Here is a 24,883-nt window from a genome sequence, read left to right on the forward strand (position 1 = left end):
CAATACAGCCGAGGGAGTCGATACATGATAAATTGTCTAGAGCAATATGCGCTGATTACATCAAGTGCAAGCTGAAGCATGGCTAATTAACGTCTGTTTGGAGGGAGAAACTCCTCGGTCTATATAGCATATATTTGAAAAATTGGTGGCTGGAAGTTCACAGGCTAAGGTGATCGTTAGTTCGCTCAGCGACTGGCATTTCAAGGGTTTGTTTTGAGCTTCTCCTACGCGCATCCCTACCCTTCTCCCCCAAGTTTCCTCCAGCAGTTCCAATTCCTGCCCCTCTTCTGCCATCTACCACACCCAGTTTGCCCCACTATGGGGAAGCGGCGCCGTCAGCGCCCGCTATCCGATTCCCTCTCCGATTCCGACTCTGACTCCCCTCTGAATCCGACTCCTCCCTCTGCCATGGACACCGATTCCCGCCCGACCGTCAACCCTCCCTCCTCTGCCCGCCCCTTGACTGATCTACCCGGTACTGACCCTCGCTCGTCCACTGACCACGCCCTGGCCTCTGACCTACACCCGACCTCTGACCCCGCCCGGCACTCTGACCCTCGCTCGTCTACCGACCTCGCCCGGAGCCATGACCACCGCCCGTCCTCGGATCACGCACGGAGCTCTGACCCGCGCCCGAACTTGGCCAACGCACCTGCCTGTGACTTGGTAGACCGCTCTCCGCTCGAGCCCTACTTGGCTCTCGATGGCTCGTTTCTGGTTGTCAAGCCTCACGATAGCGATTTTTCTTTCCGTAAGATCAACGTTTTCTGGCCTCAGAAGCAGATCGCTGCTATCTGTGGACAGTACGGTCCCGATATCGAAGCCCCAGCTAATGGTACACTGATCATCAAAACACACAACCGAAGAGATACCAAGACGCTCCTGAAGACGACGGTTTTCTGTGGAAAGCAGGTGACGGTATCTCTCCACCAGGCTCGAAACTCCTCCAAAGGCACGATCTTCGCCCCAGAGCTCCGCCACATGTCCGAGGATGAAATCCTCTCCGAACTTCGATGCGAATTGGAGTGACGCACATCCGTCGACTGACCACGTTCCGAGATGGTCAGAGGAAAGACACCAGCCTGCTCGTCCTCACATTCGAGACCACCACTCTGCCGGAAAAAATCTCGATCGGATGGCTCAAAAAAGACGTACGAGTTTTCATCCCTAACCCACTCCGCTGCTTTAAGTGTCAGAGATTTGGCCATGGAAGTTCCACGTGCCGTCAGTCTGCCCGCTGTCAGAAGTGTGGCGAAGCCCCTCACGAGGACACGGCATGCTCCAAACCCATCACGTGCCTCAGCTGTGGTAGCCCCGATCACTCGGTATCGTCCTCCCAGTGCCCCACGTGGAAGAAGGAAAAGCGCATCTGTGAGATGAAAGCGAAGTCTGGATGCTCCTACCCAGACGCTCGTCGTCGCGTGGAGGCCGAGACGGCCACCCCGACCCCTGGTAGGACTTATGCTAAGGCCGCCAGTACCGAGACAGCTTCATGCAGTACCCAGACTGACCCGATCGCAGCACTACCCCCTCTCCAGCTGCTCAAACCTCTGAGCACATCCACCTCCGCATCCACAAACACGAACGACGTGACTGAGACTGTGTTTGGAGACCCGATGCCTTCCTCCCCTCCTGACTCACAGCTTGAGGTCTCGCCGGTGATCGCCCCGCAGGCCAAGCCCTCTGCCGGAGCTGGTCGCTCCACTGCAAGCTGGACGCGAGTTCAGCGGTCAAAAGGACCCCGCCCTCAGCCTCCATCAGAGGATGGACGAACACCCACCGCTCGTATGTCACGACCTCCGACTAAAGTATCTATGGGACACAACCGTGCGGCAAGTTGGGCCTCGCCCCGTCGTAGTACGCTACCAAACAACACCCTCTCAAAAAAACAACTATAAGTTCCATACTCCAGTGGAACTGCCGAGGCCTAGTTTCTAACTGGGCCGAAAGCAAGATGTTTTTTCTACTAGTAGCCCCGATTGTGATAGCTCTGCAAGAAACCTGGCTTCTTCCAACAGACCCCTACAACTTTTCTTTGTTCAATTACTCTCTGTACCGCTATGACGAGACAGATGGCGAGAGACGCCATGGCGGTACTGCACTCTACATCAATAATGATTTTGTTCATCAGCAAATAACTCTCAACACACAGTTACAGGCAGTCGCCTGTACTGTTCGCTTGAACGGTCGCAATATAGATATTTGTTCTATTTATATTCCTCCGAACACAGACAACCATACATTAGAAAGGCATCTTAATAATATTATAGCACAGTTTCAACATCCATTTCTCTTGCTCGGAGACTTCAATGCCCACAATCCTATGTGGGGTCGCAACATTCGAGTTCCCGATGAGCGCGGTGAAATAGTTGAACGTTTTCTTGATACTAATCAGCTCGTTCTCCTTAACAAAGGAGACAATACTCATTTTTCATTAGCACACAACAGTGAATCGGCCATTGATCTCTCCATATGCTCTCCACAAATCGCTACCTTCTTTGACTGGCAAGTGGATGGTGACATTCATCATAGTGACCATTTTCCGATCAAACTTCAGACAACCTTCCAATCGGAGGCCGATGCAACATCTGCTTTCGTTCCTCGTTGGAACCTGAAAAAAGCAGACTGGGTTAGGTTTGAAGCTTTCTGTAATATTGATCATGAACAATTTCAATCTCCGGAGCAAGGAATCCACTTCCTTACAGACACCATATTGACAGCGGCAGAAGAAGCCATCCCAAAGACATCGTATTCATCTAAACACAAACGAGTGCCATGGTGGTCCCAAAGTGTGGCACAGGCTATAGCAAAACGTAAACGAGCTTTTCGTTTATATTTACGACATAGCAACAATGCAACTCTACTTCTTCGCAACCGAGAAAGAGCTAGTTGTAGGAAAATAATTAGAGAAGCAAAACGAGCTTCCTGGAAGTCCTTCCTCACTCAGCTCAATTATCGAACTCCATTAAGTAAGGTATGGAACTTAGTTCGTTCATTATCAGGTAAAAGAAGTTTTCACTCCCTTCCAATTCTACACGTTAACAATACAAACATAACGCAACCTCAAGAAGTAGTCGATACAATCGCACAAACACTAGCTCGGTGTAGTTCTTCGCAGCATTATCGAGCTGGTTTTATTGAATATGCTCAGCAACATTCTCGGCTGCCAACAAACGCATTTAGATCAGACAACACTGAAGAGTACAACACTTTATTTACTTTGTCAGAACTACAAAATGCAATTGCCTCGACCGGGAATACATCTGTTGGACCCGATCAATTGCATCATCAGTTCTTCCGACACCTTCCAAGCGGTACTCTCCAGTTTATTTTATGCACATTCAATGATTTATGGGTGAAACAAGTTTTTCCTGAAGCATGGAAGGAGGCTATAATCATCGCTTTGCCCAAACCAGGAAAAAACCGCCAAGACCCGACCAACTATCGTCCCATTTCTCTCACCAGCTGCTTTGGCAAGATATTTGAACGGATGATTAAAAAACGCTTGGAATGGTTTCTTGAAAAGAATGAACTACTCTCGAAATATCAAAGTGGATTCAGAAGATATCACAGTACCTTAGATCACATTATTCGCTTAGAAACAGATATACGAAAGGGATTCAAATTAAAAAAAAAAACATACCACTGCCGTCTTCCTTGATATTACCCGGGCTTACGACATGGTACACCGGCCGACTTTACTTTGCAAACTCCACAAGATTGGCATACGTGGACATCTGGCACACTATTTGGTCGGTTTCCTCACTGGTGGTCGTAGTTTTCAAGTACGCTTTCGTTCAATTTTGTCCAACACTTTTTTGTTCGAAAATGGCTTACCACAAGGCAGCTGCTTATCTCCCATACTTTTCAACATTATGATCAATGATATTTTCGACCAGATTTCTCCAGGTATACAATACTCTTTGTTTGCAGATGATTGTGCGATATGGTGCACGGATAGGGATCCAATACACTCGATTCCACGTCTGCAAAATGCATTAAATAGTCTAGATGACTGGTCTTCGAAGAACGGCTGCATTTTTTCTCCTACTAAATCCGCTGTGATGGTCTTCACAAAAAACAACAGAATGTTAGAAGAGTCTACCTTGCGCTTATCAGGACATGTAATACCTCGGTTGAATTCATTCAAGTATCTCGGAATAGTTCTGGACAATAGACTGTCCATGACTAAACACATTGCATACGTAAAAACAAAATGCAATAGAAGAATGAATTTATTCCGATGCGTAGCTGGCGCCGATTTCGGTGCCGATCACCACACACTTCTTCAATTATACAAGTCTTTAATATTACCTATAATAGAATACGGTTGTGCGGTATATTCAGGAGGATGTGACAGCGCACTGAACAAACTTGATGTAATACAAAACTCATTTATTCGAGTCGCAATTGGCGCAATGAAAACGTCGCCTATTCCATCGTTACAAGTTGAATCAGTAATATCACCATTGCGCTTCAGACGTATTGAGCAAACATTGAGATATTCTTGTAAAATCATGTCACACCCAAATCACAATGCTTTTAAAACACTAACAACCTTACCGTCAATACACCACAATTATCTTGGTCCAGCGGAACGCAGATCTGGCCTCACAATAGCATCTAGAATAAAGAAGTTCTGCTCTGAAATAAACTTCATTCGGCCAAACATTCTTCCACTACCGTTGCTTTCCACCCCTCCATGGGTAGATAGGTCTTGGAAGGTCTCATTTCTCCTCGATTGTCCAAAGGCCACCGTTACAGAAAATGAGGTACAACAAAAGTTTCTTCAGCTGCGACGCGAACACTCAACTTTTCGTTTCCTCTTCACCGATGGCTCAAAATCTGATCACCGTGTATCTAGTGCTGTCTATGACCCTGTAGACAACTTTTCCGTACAAACTCGTCTTCCTGATGGCACAACCACTTTCATAGCGGAACTTCATGCAGTTTTAAAAGCAATTGATTTAGTTTGCGAAAGACCTTGGATGAGGACAATGATTTGCACAGATTCGAAATCTGTAGCTCAGTCCCTGAAAGTGAACATTCCGTCATCTCATATTCTCATACTCATATATAACAAACTGCACACTTTGTCAAGTAACGGAAAATGCATTAAGTTCCTTTGGATTCCAGGTCATAGTGGCATCCATGGAAACACAAAAGCAGATGAATACGCAAAGAAAGCCTTGACTCTTCCAACTATCGCACACATTCCCATCGATTATCAATCAACACAAGCAGCTATTAGACAGGCAGTGTTCAAGGCATGGCAAGAACAGTGGACACAAATAACACAGTACACACAACTCAAGCAAATAAAACCAAAAATCGAAATATGGCACACAGCTAAACGGAACAACAGATATGAAGAAAAGGTACTAGCTAGAATGAGATTGGGCCATACAAGATACACACATAGCTATATTTACACTAAAGATGCTCGTCCTTGGTGTACAATATGCAATTGTGCACAAACAGTTACACATATCATCATCGATTGTAGAAAATTTGAAAATGAAAGAAGACAGATGATTGAACATTGCACCCGGAAGAATATGCGTTTCACACTGGGTTCCGTCCTTGGTGATTCAGAAGAAACTTTGATCGAACTCCTCTTCTCTTATCTTCGTGAAATTAGAATACTGGACAAACTTTAGCTTGGCAAATAGACGAACACTCCATGATGTAAATTAGTATATTGATAGTTACACATGGGCATGAAATGGTCTCTTCGGCCGAAATGCCCCAAATTCAAATAAATGAATGAAAAGGCTGGAAGTTCACCTGTCCGTGCTTCTATCCTCAGGATACTGAAATCCTTCTCCTCCACGCCACAACCCCCTTCCGGGCTGGGCAGGCAACTTTATCTCATGCGGGCTGCTCCCTTGGAGCGGCACCGCTGCTCCTGAGGGAGCGCACCCCGTAGCCGGGTGCAGTGAGTGCCTTGGGGCTGGGTGGCCTGTCCTCTGGACGGGCTCAGCCCCGGCGACTCACTAGGGTGCCTGCCCAGACCAATGTCTCCCCCCTGCCTCACACCATCGCAGGAGCTACGAACGAACTAAGGCATCGTTGGTAAATACGTTAGTTTACCTGAGCATGACATGAGTCTTATCCTGAATAAAAGGGTTAGTTTCCATAGGGTGGTAAATTTTTTTCTCAGTGTAATTCCTATCATCCTTCCGGCTCTGCAATGGTCTTGTCGACCGAAAGGGCCTAACCCAACAAAACAAAAAAAAAGGGTGGAAGTTTATCCCGGCTTTCTGGATAACTGTATTGTACAGTAATCCTCCAAATTGGGGCATCGTCATTTGGTGCACTAATTGAGCCGTCCATGTGACGTGTTCACCCCTCGGCCCTGGAGCGACCGACCGGGCGCAACGTCAGATCGTGTATGGGTCGGCGGCCTCGTATGGGTCGGCCGCCCGCGTGCTCAGCCCTGACCGCACTCTGACCTATGGGTCGGCCGGCCGGGTACTCAGCTCTGACTGCACCCGAGCGCCCGATTCCACTCGGGGCCCGGCTTTGGCAGTCAGCCTGTCCGGCTAAAGCCAAAGTCCCTTCAACTGCGCCCCGGCAACAAACTACATAATCACCACGTGTTTCCTTCTTTCACTTGCGATTTGTGTTAAATATAGTAACACATTTACCTTGTATTCTGCAAATGTATTCACACAAGCCTTATGTGTTGAAGACACAATGATATTGTGTTTTAGGACACAACACGACTGGGTTAACACATTTGTAAATTGACACGTCTGCGACGGGTCAAAAAATGCATGATGCAGGGTACACAAGAAAGCCTAGTTAACACGCTCTGCCTGTGCGTTTTTAGTCGTTTTTTGTGTCATTTTGTTTTCAGTGCAGTATCCTGTGTTATCCAGCAATGTCACCCACATCATTACGTCACCGCGCAACGTCATAGGTTCTGTCTGGTCTGTACTTACTTTAAAATCGCGTTCTTATTGAAGTTTGAACGCCCCATTTTTTTTATAACCAACCGTTCTAACGGAGTAAATGTTAAGTGCTGATCTTTTTTACTGATGGTCATGAATGACGGGGAAACTATAAGAAAACATCGTCAGTAATAAACACATTTATATCCAGTTAGGATATAAATGACCCTTTGACATTTAGGTCGTGATTTCAAAGACAGACGACTCGACCGGCAACAGGCAGGCAGCTCACACGTCTTCAGGCTTTGAGTGAGTGCCTAAGTTCGTTAACCGATTCAAAGGCCAGGGGTCGTAACAGCGCGATTTTTACAAGATAACACTAAAAAGGGACCTGAAGTGCCCGGACGAGAGTCGAAGGTCATCCTAGAGCAATACCGGTCCCGCTTGCATGCTGGAGCTTACTGACAAAAATCGAAACAAAAATCTTTACCGTTATGTTCACTGGCCAATGGCCGTTTATCATATATGTAGGAGCAGTTACCCGAACCGTTATAACTAACTAGGTACTTACATAATAAATACATAGATGAAGTTCATAAATAGATGAAGAAGTCACCATAAGAATAAATATTTTCGAAGAAAAAGTACTTATACATAAAGGCATATAACGATGGGCAGTAGTCACCATGTTGTCGGAATACAAAAGCAGCCTGTGCATCCCAGAGGCTGACCCATGACGTACATTCGGCGTGCTCGGGCTCCATGGCCTCCGGTAACGAGTGTACTTATCCCAGCGGCTGAGGCCTGGGTCATGACTTATTGAGCTACGACTTACTTTCGGCATGCTCCATGGCCTCCGGTAACGAGTGTACTGTACCTATCCCAGCGGCTGAGGCCTGAGCCACGACTTATTGAGCTACGACTTACTTTCGGCATGCTCCATGGCCTCCGGTAACGAGTGTACTGTACCTATCCCAGCGGCTGAGGCCTGAGCCACGACTTATTGAGCTACGACTTACTTTCGGCATGCTCCATGGCCTCCGGTAACGAGTGTACTGTACCTATCCCAGCGGCTGAGGCCTGAGCCACGACTTATTGAGCTACGACTTACTTTCGGCATGCTCCATGGCCTCCGGTAACGAGTGTACTGTACCTATCCCAGCGGCTGAGGCCTGAGCCACGACTTATTGAGCTACGACTTACTTTCGGCATGCTCCATGGCCTCCGGTAACGAGTGTACTGTACCTATCCCAGCGGCTGAGGCCTGAGTCATGACTTATTGAGCTACAACTTACTTTCGGCATGCTCCATGGCCTCCGGTAACGAGTGTACTGTATACCTATCCCAGCGGCTGAGGCCTGAGTTATGACTTATTGAGCTACGACTTACTTTCGGCATGCTCCATGGCCTCCGGTAACAAGTGTAGGAACACATCGCCGAGCAGACCTCCGACGGCGAAACTGAGCAGCAGTCGCAGCCGCCGCTCACCGTCTGCGAAACAACAGTCGGACGCCGGTCATACCGCGGCACAAAATCGGACGTGGATCGTAAAATCATATCTACATATGATGCACAGAAATTAGCGACAGTCAGAATGAGATAAAAAAAAAGTCAAAAGATGGCTGAGTCGGAGTCACGCGTGAGGCAGTAGTAACATATGCATTGGTTCGGGGATTCGATGGCTCAAAAACTCCAATTTTTTTCGGAGCATTGATGCTAATTGTTTAATGTTCGTTGGGATAATATGCCATAATATGCAGGATAATTTATATGTTCACTGTTCAGTGACATTCAAAAGCGATCTTAATTCACAAATCTTAGCTCAGTATCGTTTATTCATTCGTGAACATTAAAGCCTACTATTTCATTTCAATATGATTTAGGAATAACTATATATAGGGAAAGGCAAGTTTGCGCGTAAAGCGGGCGTGCGATAGAAAACACTTCCTTCAGAATGTCCGTCTTTATCGAATAAAAAGGGGAGCGTCTGCGTCTCTTCGAAAATATAATATGAACAATGACGTCCAAAATGATTCCAATAGACGGTTTAGGGCCAGGCACGTATCCAGGATTTCGCTCAGGGGGGGGGGGGCGACAGCCGAGAAGGGCCCGGAGGTCAGCCAAAAGGGGCCCCACAGCGACTGCCTATCCTGGCGTGTAAAAATTCGAGAATGTCGAAAAAACAGCAAATTTACGATATAATTTGGCATTGTAAATGAAAATGCATTGTCTTGCGTTTCTCGACCTTGATAACATGTTTGCAATTAGCTTCCGTTGAAGTTCGTTTTTGCAGTTCACTTCCGTTGAAGTTCGTTAACCCGCGCCCGGCCGGGGGGGGGGGCTGTTTGAACACCTCCTCCTTGCGGTTTTGCGTGGATATAAAAAAGAGGGATGAATCTTATCTACAGATATGAAAATTTTACACCCAGGTCGCTCAAGGTCAGGTCACCAGACCACGTCAAGTGACCTCACCTCAGAAAAGGTTAGAATGCTCTCCATAGCAACACCGACTGAACGATCGGCTTGAAACTTTTAGCGATTGATAAGAGTAACAGTATGTATAAAATGATTATCTCGAAATTTGCATACCGGTGGTGACATAAGGTCAAGTCAATTTTTGCGCCCTCTCCATTAGGTTTTATAAATGGGAGAAAATCGAAAGGTGCCTCTTTTAGGCAAACGTCATCATAGGCACCCTCAATCACCTGGTTACATAAAAAATGACAACCTAAATCGGAAATTTGTACCCGTGACCCCTCCTTATGTCTATGGGGTCATCTCAGGTCACGAAACGTCTCCACAGCTTTTGACAATAGCATTTGTTAGAGACACGCTAGAGCGTTGAAAACACCTTAGATGTGTTCAGGCCTTATCGACGATACGGTTTGACGGATGTGCAACATGACCTTTCAGGTCAGGTCACCTTGAATTTAGTTCAAATTTTCTAAATGACCTAATAAGGTCAAATTATATGTAGTTGATTCGACGCGTCTCGACGAGAGTAACACGATGCTGGCAAAAGAAATGTCGTGCCTTTTCCTGAGTCGAAAATTGTTAAAGAAAAAAAATGTTTCATAAAAACGACTATTTTAAAAGTTTTTTCTCTCAAGAGGCTAAACCGTTAACCCGAGCACCGACGGGGGGGCTGTTATCCGCCCCCCCCCCCCTTGAGGTTATGCGGGAAAACCGCGGCGCGTAGCGCCGCGAAATTTGGCATGACTATTTTCTCATTAATTTTACACATGGTGTGCAAGTTTGAATCTCCTAACTTTTAAGGTCAGATCACCAGGTTACTTCGAATGACCCAACCTCAAATCACTTTTTTGCAACTTTGTCACGTCGTGTCAGAGCTACAGTAGATAACGGAGTATGATTCGATGCGGATTGACGAGAGGATTACGATGATGCCCTTAGTTTGTTCCTAGCTTGGCTAATTCGAAAGTTATTCGAGAAAAACTCTTCATATCTAGCGCCGCCATTTTGACTTTTTTTACCCCTGTGACGTCATCTTTGACCTGATCTGGAAATGACCTAATTAAAAATTGTAGACCTTGTCCGTGCGTACCCCATGCCGTTTACCGCTTGTCGCTATCTTGCTTCGTTCTTGAGATCTCAGGGGGCGGGCGGTCATCCGCCCCCCCCCCCCCCCCCGTCGGTTCTAAGTTGGCGCGGACCCCCGTCGGTGCGCGGGTTAATCGCAGGTCAATTCTGAGAACAGTTTAAGGAAAGAACGTTGAAAGAACTATTGAATGCGTTTTTTTGTGGCGCTGCAGCTCTGTTTGTACCCGGGTTATGCGCCGGAGTTGTCAAACAATGTTGAAATAGGCAAAATGTGACCTTTGCTGACTTATGGTGACCTGACCTTTGACCTGACCTAGAAAATGGTTACTTTCGGCATGATTTTTTTACGCTCTTCCGAATGCCACGTACGCTTACGTGTCGCTACGTGGCCCAGGAGCCGAGTTAGAGAGAGAGGGTGTTCAAACGCCTCCCCCACCGCCTGTCCCAAACGCCATCCGTGGCGCAACTATGGAGCTCATTTTGTTCGGAGAACTGTAAACAGGAGCAGCCCCATGAGGTAAGTCGAAAGGGTCCCATCATCGGCTGTTGCCTGTTCCTCGGGCCCCATGGCCTGGGCAGGGCCTTCTCAGCGGGCCCTTCCGTTTCTGGGGCCCGGCCAGGACAAGCTGTTTCTGAGACTGGGCACGGAAGTGTATATCTGGGCTCGCTTTCTTGATACGTTGTCGAGGCCGAGGGACCAATACTTAACCCTCGCGGGCCCGGGGGGGACGTTTTCCCCCCCCCCCCTAGCGAATATTTGCGATAGCTCCCGAACGCTTAGGGATAGGAAAGCGAAACTTTCAGTACCTTTTCTCCCATCAATTTGACATCTTCTGAAGTAAAACATTTGGACCTAGCCCCCTTGATGACGTCACAAGGTCCATTTTCCTAGACCCCTGCACGGCAAACTTCGGCGTCACAGACGCAAACTTCAAAGAGCTGCTAAAAATATAGTTTTAGAGATAAAGACAAAATTACGAGCACGGTTGTGTAGCGTTTGACCTAGAGAAAAATAGAAAAATAGTTTTGGTGACCTGAGGTCAGAGGTCAGGTCAACGACCCCGAAATGTGGTTTTAGTTTTTCGCAAATAACTTCGACAAAAATGGTCCTAGAGCTACGGCAGTGGTACCATCGCATTCGCCTCGTCAAGCCGCGTCGAATGATATATATTTTGTTCGGAAAAGGTCAAGTTTTATGTTGACCTCATGTGACCTCGAATGACCTCTAGTTGACCTTGACACATGAAAGGTCGTTTATTATGGATTTGTACCCGCTGATCACGAATCTGGCATCTATTTTCCTCTAAGCCTTCATTTAGAGCTTCCGGATGGCAAAATTGTCTTATTTATTATTACTAACTTGAATTAGTGAAATAGCCTCTAGCAGGGATACTCTTCAGTGACCTTGACCTTTGAGCAGCCTTGTATCGTAAGAGGAACCACAAATAGGGAACTGATAAGCCTCAAAACATTTCAAAACATTTTGAAAGTTAGCACGCAAGATGTGCGAAAAAGTGCCAAGTTTGAGGTCAATTTTGAGCGTGACCTTGACCTTGACCTTTGATTTTTAGCACATTTTCGGAATCCTCAGATTCCCTTCTTTCGTTTGACACCCAATTTTTGCCGGTTTGATGCCACTTGCCGTCCTCTAGAAGGCTTACTTTGAGATCACTACACATGTGCCGGTTTTTGCCTTTGACCTTGACCTCTGACCTTGAAAATTGACCTGAGGTCAAAAATTTTAGGTGCTTTAGAATCGTCTCGTAAGGACCTTTCGTTTGGTATCGCTTTTGTTTCCGTAGCTCCTTTATTTACGGAGTTAGACAGGGGGGGCGAAAAACGCCCCCCCCCCCGGGCTGCGGTGGTTGGGATTACCCCCCGGGCCCGGCCGGGTTAAGCTCAAAAGCCTGCTTCAAGGCTTTCTGAGCGGGCCCTTCCGCTTTTGTAGACCTCCCGGGCCCCCGGTTGTCATTGGCTTGGCCCGGTCTGCTTGTGGGGCCCGGCTAGGGACCCATATGAGCACCGGCAAGACCCTATGGGCCCTTTTTGGACCCGAAAGCCTGGGCAAGATCTTCTCAGCGGGCCCTTCCACATCTAGGGCACAGACAGGCCCTGTGACTGGGCACGGAAGAGGATTTTTTCGGATCCGCTAACCATAACTTCTCCGGGGCCAATTAGCTCAAAAGCGATACCTTTGGGCCCGATAAGGGACCCGTTTGGAGTCCGGCAGGGCCATAGGGGCCCTTCCTCAAGCTCGAAGGCTCGAGCATATCCTTCTGAACGGGTATTTCCGCTTTTGGGGCCCTGCCGGGCTCCAAATTGCCCTCGCTCTGCCCAAAAGTGGGCCGAAGGGCCCAGTTACGGACCTGTTTGTGGCCCGGCAGGGCCCCAGGGGCCCATCCGCGAACCAAAAAATTCGAACAAATCCTTCTGAACATGCCCTTCCGCTTTTTGGCCCAGCCGACCCCAAATTGTTCCTGACTAGGCCCCAAAGCGGGCCCTTCGGGCCCGCTTTCTTGCTGCCTAGCGGGCCCTGCCGGGCCCGCTTTTGGGGCCCGGCAGGGCCCAGGGGGGGGGGCGACCGCCCCCGTCGCCCCCCCTTGGATACGTCCCTGTTTAGGGCCATGACACAGTCACAACCAATAACTCTGAGAGTTGCATTATGGCTGAGTTTATCGCCCGTTTATTGGTCAGTTACAGCCCCAGGTATCGACAGCGGTCAGCGGCCCACACCATTAGCCTGGGCGAGTCGAGCACCGCGCGAGAAATCACGGCCCAGGTCGGGACATGGTCACGAATAACCCGTGAGAGAGTGTCCCCACGCGCCTGCAGTCACGAAAGCTACGCACGCTTAATCACACATGTAATACCTGTCGTAAGACTGCCGATAAGGTAATAATGCACTGCAGAACGCCCAAATGTCCACAGCCCAGGTATTTATATATGACATGTCTCGCCCTGCTTTTGTTACACTGCATCAAGCGAGACTTGCTCAATGGTCAGTGGACGCACTTCAAACTGCTTTTCATATTATACATCACTTAAGTTTATATAATACATAAATAACACAATCTTAGAATGTGCTCATTTAGATGTCTTCATCGGAAGACGTTAAAGAAGATTCGGGATGTTGTCAACAGTCAACACTCACAAAACCGGTTGCATGCAACAGAAACCCACCGATCCGGTACAGGCACTCTCGAGCTAGGTGCGGCTTACGTGTGGCTACATCGTTCTGATTTCACATCCCGCAGAGTTGTCAGATCAATGCTAGATTACAAGTTCTGTCCTAGATGTGTCACAGATTGCGTCCGTTGGGGGTGCATACCGCCGAAGAAAATCCCCTGTGGCTGGAAACGAAAATTTTCCCTCGGCGAATCATAGCCACAAATAGTTTAGCAAACAGCGCGAACGGCTCGGTGAGCTGAGGTCATCCACCGACTGCTGCGGACTGCCAGCAGCATCATCCTCCCCGCCTCCGCCCCTGCCACCCCGCCTCCTCCCCTCCTCCTCCACCTCCGCCCCGGGACCTGGCCGGCTCGACTGGTCTTGTAGGCGACCTGCCAGCGCGCGGGGGGGGGGGGAGGACACGGCGCTATTGCTATCGCCTGCGGCAGGCGCCGGCCGCCCCCGCCCGTGGAGGAGGGGGGGGGGAGGAGAGGGTAGGGGGAGGGACGATCGTAGCTCGCCACGAGGGACAGCTGAACTCGGCCGACCGGCGCGGCGGGCCAATGGACCCTCCGACCTCGGGACCGTCCGAGAGGCACGAGGCAAGAGCTGCAACACCGAGAGCAGGGGACGGAGGCCTGACGTGGGCCGGTATAGCCTGGTAGGAATGTCTGCAAGTGCGTATCGCGCAACATGTGGCACCTACCGGTCCTACTCCGGGAAAATTGCCCGACCCTCACCACGCCAGGATGTGCTCATTGATTGCAGAGGTAAACTGGTCCGTTCCGTTCCACCTGATCAGGCTGGGGCCAGGCTGGGCTGACGGCCGGTAGCGGAGCTGTTGGGGTCTGGGAGGGAAGGGGAGGGGAGGGCAGTCGTGGCACGTGGGCGGAGGAGGGCACGTGACCGAGCTCACGCAGACCAATGAGGCGGGAGGGATTGGTGGTTAGACTCGGACGGCGCAGAATATTCAATTGACACCATACCTGGCTAAAGGGGTAATTTAACATCCCGTAGCCGCGCTTGTATAGATCTATATTGTATTGTTCAATCGCCCCCAATATCTATGTATATTGGTGGCGAGTGAACAATACAGAGCGTCGATTTGTTTTAAATCCAGGTAGGTATCAAATTTGAAATTAGGTAGTAAAATTACGTAAAAATATATAGCTTCGTAATTACCTATTGGTGAGCCGTGAGGTGAATAATTGCATCATTGGCAATGTTAAGCTAGGAACTAATAACACCACTTTTGAAGAAAAAAAAGAAAAAAACAAATTTTAGTTATCAAAGGACGGTCGATGATCATAAAACCCCATAGCCCATATGTTTTCAACGAAAACGCTCCGGCACACATTGATCAGCGGCGCGTAGGGCATTGAGGTTCACACACTGCAACTATTTCTGTCCGTATCAGGCCGCTGCAGCCGCAGGACGCTCCGTCCCTCGGTATAAAATGATCAGATGAGTGATGACGTCAGCTCACAGAGGAAGTGACGTCATAAAGTTCTCACCATTCTGCGCGTTCTTACCTATATACAAAAAAAATTGGATCCCCAAAAATTGGAGTATGCTTTTAACCATGCTAGGATGTAAAAAATGTCAGTCGAAGATTTCATTGGTTTTGGCAATGAATGAATATAATGGCTTCCTTTTTCCCCGGGTCATATGTCATGGGGCTGTTCGCGCCGTAAGACCACGGCGTCCCGCGTCCCAAGACCAATGTGAGACGCCGCCGGTCGTGCTCGGCAGTCGGCTCCGACCGGCCACCACCGCAGCCGCGGGTGGGACCGTTAGTAATGAACAAAACCGAGACACCGCAACGGCAGGCCGTCGCCGGAGGTGAGACCGCAGCTGGGCTCGGTCGGCGCACTCGGCAGACAGCTGATTGGCTGCTTCAGCCTGAGACGGAACGATCTGACAAGTAGCAGGAGCACCACTGACGCGTTACATCAGAGCCTATCGACAAAATTACCAGCAATTAATTGTCGAGTTTACTCCATAAGCAGAAATGCTGAGCAATCTTCGCGACAGCCCAACACTTGAAATTTCAATCGCTTCAGAACGCCGAGTCAGCTGGCGATACGAGCGGATACCGTGAGTGCGCCGAGTGTGAAAGAAACGGCTATATGACGAACCTATCGGATAAGGTCGGAGATATTGGCGCTTGGATACAGAGTTTGACCGAGGTACGCCTGGCCTCTGTCACCGGGTTTACCAGGGTAAAATACCTAAAACCACTATAACCAGACTAACTTGACGACCGTCAAGTTAAAAAATACTTTATATTTCAATATTCCGGGAAACCTTAAAATTTGCATGACCCATATCTCATGACCCCCTGTGACCTAGAGACTAAAAATTCACTGGGACGTAGTAGTGCCCATAGGTCAACTTGTATGCCAAATTTGAGCAAAGTCGGAGAGGTCATGGTGAATTTGCCTAGGTGATCTGTCATGGAATTGCACCGGTGCAAGTTGAGCTTGATTATAGGTATTTTAGTCAGGTCAACATTGACACCAAAGAACATGATGAGAGATGAGGAACGCCCTCGGACCGTTGTCAACCTCTCGACTCGAGAGGGTCGAGAAGAAGCTCATGTTCAACAGATAAGGTTATTGCAACGGAGAAGCTTGGTTGGATAGGTAACGTTATTACATAACAAACTTCAACAACTTGAAAGCTGAATGATCGCATTATGTTGTTAAGCGTACCTATGCATGCACCTACTGGACGATGCGTTCAGCATTGTATTGTATTGTATTCAGTGTGTTGTAGACGTTCCTGAACGCATCCTAGGTATGCATCTTATGCAATTCGGTGCAGTGCCATATATATGTTGCAGGCACTTTAGAAAATCAGTCATTTTGTAAAATGCCTAGGCATTTTGCAAACTGCCTGATTTTCCAGGCTTTTTGCAAAAAGCCTAGGCATTTTACAAAATGACTGACTCTCCAGTCATTTTGCAAAATGCCTAGGCATTTTACAAAATACCTAGCCATTTTACAAAATGACTGAACAGCGTGTTGTAGATACGAGTACCTAATTATATACGTTTTGGTAGCGTGTAGGTGGACCGAGGAGTCCAGCATTATGACCAGAGGAGTCCAGCAGTGGGAAGTCCATGCCTACCTCTATTTTGAGAAGTGCAGGCCCGCGACATTTCCAACCCCCACGTCAGCAACGCTGCTGGATTTAAAATGATCGATCTGGAGCGTCAACAAACGACTGGCCCTATGCCGGCCTGTATCTGTAAAACTATTAGTGGTCGCGAGGATTCGATCCCACACACTTTGGCGTTAGTGTCTTCTGAAACCAACGCTCTCGTCCTACGCCAAACGACCTGATAAATCTCCCGATGTGGAGCTTGATATTTTTAACTGGGACCATGCAAGTAGGTACTCAAAGCTGTCAAACAAAGACACAATCAAACAAAGACTACACTCATTCGTTTACACGTAATTGTACATCAACCGGGCCTGCCTATTGACTAGGGCCGGTCTCCGGCTAGTTTTGTTAGGTCTAGTTTCAGGCAGAACATGAACGGCGTTGATGTACTTGGGAGTTTTTACAGCGTTAACTAAACAATGCTTTATGCTACAGCCGAGTCTGCAACTCAACCTGGTCGTTACTCAGCATTGTCGTCATCACAGAGCTTCAAATCGATCAGCTACAGGCTAAACACGTACCTATAGGGTATAGGAAGACGTCCAAAAACTGTTGGCCATAGTATCTGTAGTGGGATCTATGTTCCATGCTGGTCAGGCATTTTGCAAAATGCCTAGTCATTTTGTAAAATGGCTAGCCATTTTGAAAAAAGCCTGGTTGCGTTCAGTCATTTTTCAAACAGCCGTCTTTTTGTAAAATGCCTAGGCATTTTACAAAATGACTGATTTTCTAAAGTGCCTGCAACATATATACGGCACTCGGTGATCATCATGGCATAAGCTGGCAATCTTGACGCAGACAAGTGGTTAACTTTTCTTTTCACGGCTGTTATATCAGCATTCAGCAGCTCTCTCAGTCAAGAGTGTGCAACTTTGAACTCCACCTATAGTACACTACCTATGTGTTATGTAAGCGGTGATCCGGAAATTAAATCGGATAGGTACCTAATGCAAAACAATTTCCACCGGGTTCTGTTCCATTTGGTGAGAGTCTGGCTTACATTGTCCGATGCGGTTCGCCACATGTCATTTGCGATGCACTAAACAATTATTAAACAGGTGTTTTTTTTTTTCGTTCGAAACTAAGTATGCTGTGCCAAACACTTGGCGCCCGACCTCGTGCCTATCAGAGCATTCGCAAAGTTAATGCCCGTCTCAACAGGACCGGCCATGAACCGGCTCATCCGCGGGGAACTTTGCGTCGCCATGGGATGCCCATGTTTATGCCATGCGACATCCTGCCGGTGGTCCATTATACGACGCAGTGGTGGTACCTGTTACGCAAGAACACAATCCGCGCTCTAGCTGCTTTACAATAAGGGCATCCTGTGGATAGGCCTAGCTCACTGCGCAGGTGCTTAGTGAGTACTGAGTAGTCTCCATCGTGTCAAATGTATGGACCAGCGGCGATTCTGCAGTCCGTCGCGAGCCCGCGCGGCGGCAGCTGCAGCCGTACGTCGGCGATAACTGACGAGTGTCCGCCGACACCCCGCGGATCCGAACTGCCGGCGCCCGCTGCTGTTTGGAATGTCGATAAGGGCGACGTCATGCCGGCAGGCCAGCGGAGTTCGGACCGTATGTGTTTACGGGCGATTCAACCCGTCCGCTCTCTTGGTACATGTGACCGTGACCGATAGCCCACTCACTACTCAGCTGATCCCAGCCGCTCAAATAACAGGCGCAGGACAAAGACTCACGCCACCGCCGTATCCTGCAGTCAACTTAGCAACGACGGTAGCCTAATTATGGAGCAGACACGAGATCTAATCTATAGGTACTGAGTCTGCTAACGAGTACCAAATCCAACCTACTCATCAATTCGCTTCACGCGATTATTGATAGATGTGGGAACATCAAAGCAAAGTAGGTGAACGTCTTTTTACTGAATTAGGACGTTATACTCGTATATAGGTACTTGGGCATTGACGATTAAAAGGCATGTGGGACAATCGAATTATAGCGTCTGGAATCAACGAAAGACAATAGCCGTTTTCACGACGGCCATCTGGTACACATTTGGTGCACATCTGGTACAGATTAGGTGCAGATTTGGTCAAATCAGGTTCAGTGTGTCTCTCTTAGCAGCTATCAGCTAGGGTTGCACGAATTGCTTATATGCCTGCTTTGTCATATTATCAGAGAGCATCATCGATTAAAACACTGAAATAAATTCATAAAATGAAGATATTTGCTGTAAAAGAAATTAGGTGCAGATTTGGTCAAATCAGGTGCATTCGCCGGACAGCCCGTCGTGAAAACGGCTATTGCCTCCTCAATAACAAAACGAAACCGGGTCGATTCGCCCGACTTTCCTCCTCCAGTCATTTGAAAAGGCGCTTTTAATTTGCGGCGTAATTTGGTTATGATGGCCTCTCCGACCGTAATTATTCCTATTTCCTGACCGGTCTCGCACGACAGAGATGTTATGCCGTATGTTGTGGCATCGCTCCGCATTTGCACAACACATTCTGTGATAATGTGTCCAGGTTTGCGGTGCAGCCGTCGGATTCAGTCCAGTCCGAAGGGAAGAGCTCACAGGTGGGATCACTGACCCACGAATCACAGCTCATTAGTTGCATCTGCAGTAACGTCCGCTTTCTCTCGCAATACAGGTTTCTACAACTGAGGTCATAACGGGACCGTCTATGCCGGCAAAGCTGGTCGGAGTCCGGAGACGAGATGACATATTCACGGTTGTGGGAACTAAGTGCATTCATTTTTGCCGTATAAACGCCAAAGGTCTGTTAGGGGGAGTAATCACAGTATTATTTTTTTAGAATGTTTGGAACGCCACCGCAGGATTCAGTGCGCCAGGCACCCAGGCGATCCGCCCCGCTGTTGTTTACAAACACGAGGACCCCGGCCGCCCCTGCCGCGGGGCCGGCCCCGGTACTCACCCCTCTCCTTGAGGCGCGCGCCCGTCTCCAGCGGGATGACCAGCAGGGGCAGGATGCCGCTGAAGCCGACCAGCGCGGCGCCCACCACGGACAGCACCACCGGCTCGTGGCGCGTGTAGAGCTGCTGCAGCGCCGCCAGCGGGCCGGCCGCCGCCGCCGGCGCCGACGGCTCGCCGCTGCGCGGGAACGCCCGCTGGTGTTTGGCTCGGTGCAGCTCGCCGGCGGCCGCGGTCAGCAGCAGCAGCGGCAGCAGCGCCGACAGCACGTGGCGCCGGGACGGGACAGCCATGGCGGCGCAGTGCACAGTGTTCGGCCGCCGGCCGCCGACTGCCGCCCGCCGCCGTCACACGGTCGCTGATCGGTCCCAGATAGCGGCGGCCGTATCACGGCTCCTCGCACGGTGACCGGCAGCCGCGCGCGCCGCGTCGTGCCCCCTCCGCGAGCGGTCGGGCGATGTCCTCCCACCCCGCAGCCGCCGACGCCACTGTCCGACGGAGCCGGCAGCAGCGGCGCACAACCAGGCCACGGGGCCGGCCCGCGCCGCCGCGCCGCCCCACTCTCTCCGGCCGCGGCCGTCCAGGCGAGAGAGCGGAGTCGCCACCGGCGCCCTCCAGGATGGAGCAGCCAGATTTCGTAGTAGACGAAACCGGTCGCCTCCGTCACCCTTCAGACTGGAGCGGCCAGATTCAAAAGCAGACGAAATCGGTTACCTCCGACGCGTTCCAGCGTGAAGCTGCGATTCGAGGGCAGTCGATGGATTTTTGGCGACTCCGACACCGACTCCGACTCCGGTCAGAGCTATCGACTCCGACCGACACCGACTCCGATTCTGATTCCGACTCCGCAACCCTAGGGAAGGCACAGTCGAATCGTTGCAGGTGCAGGGCTGAATAATGTCGATATAGAATCGCAACGACAATGATAATGCCAGTATAACCCCGCGTTCGATGTCTCTCGGACGACGATGATTCTACGCCGTCCGGCGAATCACGTTCCATACCACAGCCGAGCCCCCGCTGACTTTGAACGTGATTGGCCGGACGACGTAGAATCTTAGTTGTCCGAGAGACATCGAACGCGGGGTAAGTCAGCCCTTACCGAAACTACCGGATTTCTAAGAACCGACAGTCGACACTATCAGGGCAATCAAGGGAAGGAGTACGACACGACCCCTTTACTAAGCTAGAGCTTTTCGGAAAAAAAGAATCGTGGGCCTTGGCCGTTCCAACGAGATGCAATGCAGCTAATGAAAGGCACCCAGTTTTTAAAGTTGCAGTTAAAGAGGTGACCTCTAATGTCAGGTCGACGACCAACACGTTGGGATTCTGTTTTGGGAGCATAAAGCTTAGTCAATTCCAAAGTGATTTGGCGGCAACGACATCCAATACCTAACCATCTTACTTCCAAACAATTTGTCGCCGATGGCGAAAACGTATGTTTTAACTTAAGCATGACCCTAGGTCATCATCAAGTGTCCGCTGCCTTTACGTGTCCGTGCGTCTCAATTTTTCGTTAGATAGGTACATACATTACAAATTGGCATCTCCAAGCAAATAACGTGGCAAGAAATTAGCCATACATCGATGATCGACCAGAGTATCCACTAACTCCGTTTTAATATTAACCCGCGCCATGATGGGGTCTGCCGAGCAGCGCGGTCTGATGGGGGAGGGCATTTTGCACCCCCCCCCCCTAAGATCTCGAGCGACCCAATTTCATTGACCTCGGTCTAAACGATGACGTCACAGATCAGGTCATAGGTCGAATTTTCACCGTTTACAGATAGTACAAGAAAGAAATGCGTTGTAAAATCAAGTAAAATGCATTTTATTGAAAATCATCGATGGGGAAATGTTCGTCAAACACATATTTTGCTATTTGAGGTCACTGATGCTAGATCAGGTCACAGAGGTCAGGTCACGTTGAGGGTCACAAATTGAAAATATTATGTGATGCATGTTTTATGGTCCATTTTATATGCCAAATGCGAGTATGTAGGACAGGCAGCCCTTGGGGTCGGTTGAGATTATGTTTTGGTGAAGGTCAGGTCAAGGTCAGGTCAAGGTCAGGTCAAATTAGATCAAATTTCAAAGTTGATATTTTGCATAAAATGGATATTGATTCGATGCAGCTCGTCACGGGGAGTTCAATGGTGGTCTCCGTTTTGCGCTACGTGGTCTAGAATTGCTAAAAATTGAGTTCAAAAATTTGACGTAATCAATTTTGAACCGTTTTTTCCATATAACTTGGCCAAAACAGGAGATATCGATCTTAAATTTGGTATGTATATCGAAGATCGCAGGGACTATCACATACATTCCGTTTTTTCGAAATTCGAAAAAATTGGGAATTTTTAGAGTTTTTCTAAAAAATTATTTCTTTATTTTGGGGTGAAAATTCCAAAGTTTCGAAAGTCCGAAATAGCAGTTTTGTAGCGCCGTCTTTTCTCTACATAACCACATAAAGAACTACAGAAAATCTACAGTTGCTTGTTAACTGTAGATTTGGTGAGCGTTTCAAGATGTCATGTTTTTTGCTCATTTTTACTCGAACATGACCTCAGTTTGACCTCAATAACTCCTGACCCAAGGTGACCTGTGACTTGACATTTTGTGTGAAGGTGTCAAATTGATGCCCGGGAAGGTACCCCAATTTGCCGTTTTTCGCTATTTAAGAAAAACCATAGGGGGGGGGGGGCGAAATGCCCTCCATCACGGCGCGGGTTAAACGTTTAGGATGATATGGTAGTGGGCTTGAGATAACATTTCAAGAGTCGTCGTTCTCGACTGTCCACCCGGCTGACTGACGACCTAATCGGCCGAACCCGCTCCCGTCGATTCGTCATCTCTGTCGTCCCATGAGGCATCGCTTCAGGCTCGTTTTACACGGTGTTCGCTCGCCTCGTCTCGGCGCCTCGGGCTGTCATTAGGGTTGGCCGGCCGCCAGCCGATGCTCCACTTCTCGCCCGCTTCCTCATTCAGCTTTCCTCATCGGGCGGCTTCTCTCGCCACTCCGTTCCCCGTTCGTCCCGCTCCCTCAGTCACTCTGTTCCCCCTCTGAGACAGCTCCCAGCCGTCACACACAGCTCGGGCCGGCCGCTGTCCCGGCGTGCCCCCTGTTCCGGGTCGTCCGGTCCGCCCCGCCGCCGCCCCAGCCGGTGACCCCGCGGCGACCGATCAGCGGTGCGAGGCGCGGCCTGACGAATAGGTGCCATAGCTGCGGCCGGCGCCGCGCCGCGAGAGCGCCGAAATAAGCCGGCCGACTGTCAAAACAGCGCGGACGGCCGACTCGCGGGGGCGCGGGAGGCCTGCAGGACCGACCGGACCTCAGACAACAGGTGCGGGCGGCGCGCGGAGGACGGAGGACGGCGCGGGGCGCTCCGAGCTCAGCCAGCGCCAGCCGTGTCCTTCGATGGCGGCCAGGTGAGGCGGGACGAGGGCTGGCGGCAGCATCGGCCGATCGTTGGGAGACAGGATCGACTGATGACGGTGAGGCAGTCTCCAGCCGATCGTGGGGAGGCAGGGTTGACCGATGGCGGTGAAGAAGGCTCCGACTGATGACGGTGAATAAGCCTCCGAGTGATCGCACGGTGTGACAGGATTGACTGATGACGGTGAATGAGGCTCCGAGTGATAACGATGAGGCAGGTTTATGAAGAAGTCCATTGATGGTGTACGGATAGACCGCACTCTAATGGTGAGAACTTCAGGCAGGACCAGCAATGGCGGATAGGCGAAGCGTGAATGGTGGTGACAGGTAAGACGAGAAAGACTTCTAAAGGCGGACCGATACAGGGGATACAGCCCAGGCGGGGCAGACCGACACAGGCGCAAGGCTGAGTCAAGATTAGGTACTTTACTTTTAAGGCTGAGTAACACAGTGTGTGCGCGCTGCAGGTAGTCACTTAGTCCAGCGCTGTCCCCGTTATCTACACCGGCTCTCGGAGACACGGCCCTCTCATATACCATTTCGAGCGCATTACCTAAATTGTTTCTCTTTTAATTCATTTTCAACTATCACGTAGTTATACCTATCATAGGTACGCATGTCGTGAAAATACAGGGTGATCAATAAAGAATGACATAAACTTAGCCCTCCGGAGAAGCACATAATACGTATTTTAACACATAAATAGCACACCGTTAGAAAGAGAAATGTGGGACATTTGACGTAACATAAACCGAAGTCAGTTGTGACACTTCGTTTGTCTACAGGAGGTGCTCGAAGAGGTCTTGCTTCTCCGCTCGGCGGAGCCCGGCCATGACCTATACGTTCCGGGCGCCTTCTTGTATGGAATCAGCTTCTGTGGATTATTCGGCTACCAGGAGACTATATCCTTCCTGTGGGTGCTTGCTGTAGCGGAAACCACTTCTCGTCACTCCAGATCATCCGTTCGAAACATTCTTCCGCTTGATTGAGCCAGAAGGTGCAGGCTTCCAGCCTCGATACAATACCTACTGTCATCGGAGAGGACGGTCGTTAGGATCGGGCGATATGGTTTCCAGTCCAGTTTCTTGTACAGAATCGCCCACACATTCCTAAAAGTCATTCCCAGGTTTCCTGAAGCACTGCGAAACTGGATGTTGAGCCGATTTTTTTTAGGAATTGTCAGATTTTCTGCACCTCGTAGGTAAGTACCGGCAAGGGCCCAGCATCCCTGGTCACCCTGCAGTCCAGAGTTTTTCCTGCCTGGACTTGAGCTTGTGGCTCCAAGCAGCTCAAAAAATCGTGGAGAGAACTCAAGACCCTTGATGAGCTGAATGCTGTCGTTAGTCGTCGAAGACTACACCCTCACATGGTCGGTAACCATCTGAGACGCATGGCGCGGCACACCTGGCGCAGGGCCGAGCTCCGCTGCGCTTAGAGGGGTGGGCAGTGGGCACTTCGAGCACCTCCAATAGACAAACGAAGTGTCACACACAACCGACTTTCGTTTGGGAAATGTCAAATGTCAAATGTCCAACATTTCTCTTTCTAACGGTGTGCTGTTTACGCATTAAAATATGTATTATGTGCCTCTCGTGGGGGCTAACTGTATGTCATTCTTTATTGATCACCCTGTATACGCCTAGGCTTCCAAAAACTGATACCTAAATCAAATGTACTTGTCCCATAACTGCATTACCTATTTTCTGCAACCGATATGTGATTGTACCTATACAAATATTCGACACGATTAACCCGCGCCCCGCTG

General features: G+C 49.4%; 2 protein-coding genes across 2 annotated transcripts in view; one reads left to right on the plus strand and one right to left on the minus strand.

Annotated features, from left to right (window-relative positions):
* Positions 1 to 20,267, minus strand: part of LOC122380127 (zinc transporter ZIP13 homolog) — a 30,627-nt gene extending 10,360 nt beyond the window's left edge. The window contains exons 1-2 of the mRNA XM_043362967.1: positions 19,690 to 20,267; positions 8,286 to 8,387 (exon numbers count right to left, since the gene is read on the minus strand). Of these exons, the coding sequence (XP_043218902.1) occupies positions 8,286 to 8,387; positions 19,690 to 19,978 (391 nt within the window). The 5' untranslated portion in view covers positions 19,979 to 20,267. The remainder of the gene's footprint in view (positions 1 to 8,285; positions 8,388 to 19,689) is intronic.
* Positions 20,268 to 22,959: 2,692 nt separating this feature from the next.
* Positions 22,960 to 24,883, plus strand: part of LOC122380128 (F-box/LRR-repeat protein 7-like) — a 44,483-nt gene continuing 42,559 nt past the window's right edge. The window contains exon 1 of the mRNA XM_043362968.1: positions 22,960 to 23,111. Within this exon, the coding sequence (XP_043218903.1) occupies positions 23,101 to 23,111 (11 nt within the window). The 5' untranslated portion in view covers positions 22,960 to 23,100. The remainder of the gene's footprint in view (positions 23,112 to 24,883) is intronic.

The sequence above is a fragment of the Amphibalanus amphitrite genome, unplaced genomic scaffold, assembly GCF_019059575.1.
Source record: "Amphibalanus amphitrite isolate SeventyFive unplaced genomic scaffold, NRLGWU_Aamphi_draft 000091F_arrow, whole genome shotgun sequence".
Lineage (NCBI taxonomy): Eukaryota > Metazoa > Arthropoda > Thecostraca > Balanomorpha > Balanidae > Amphibalanus > Amphibalanus amphitrite.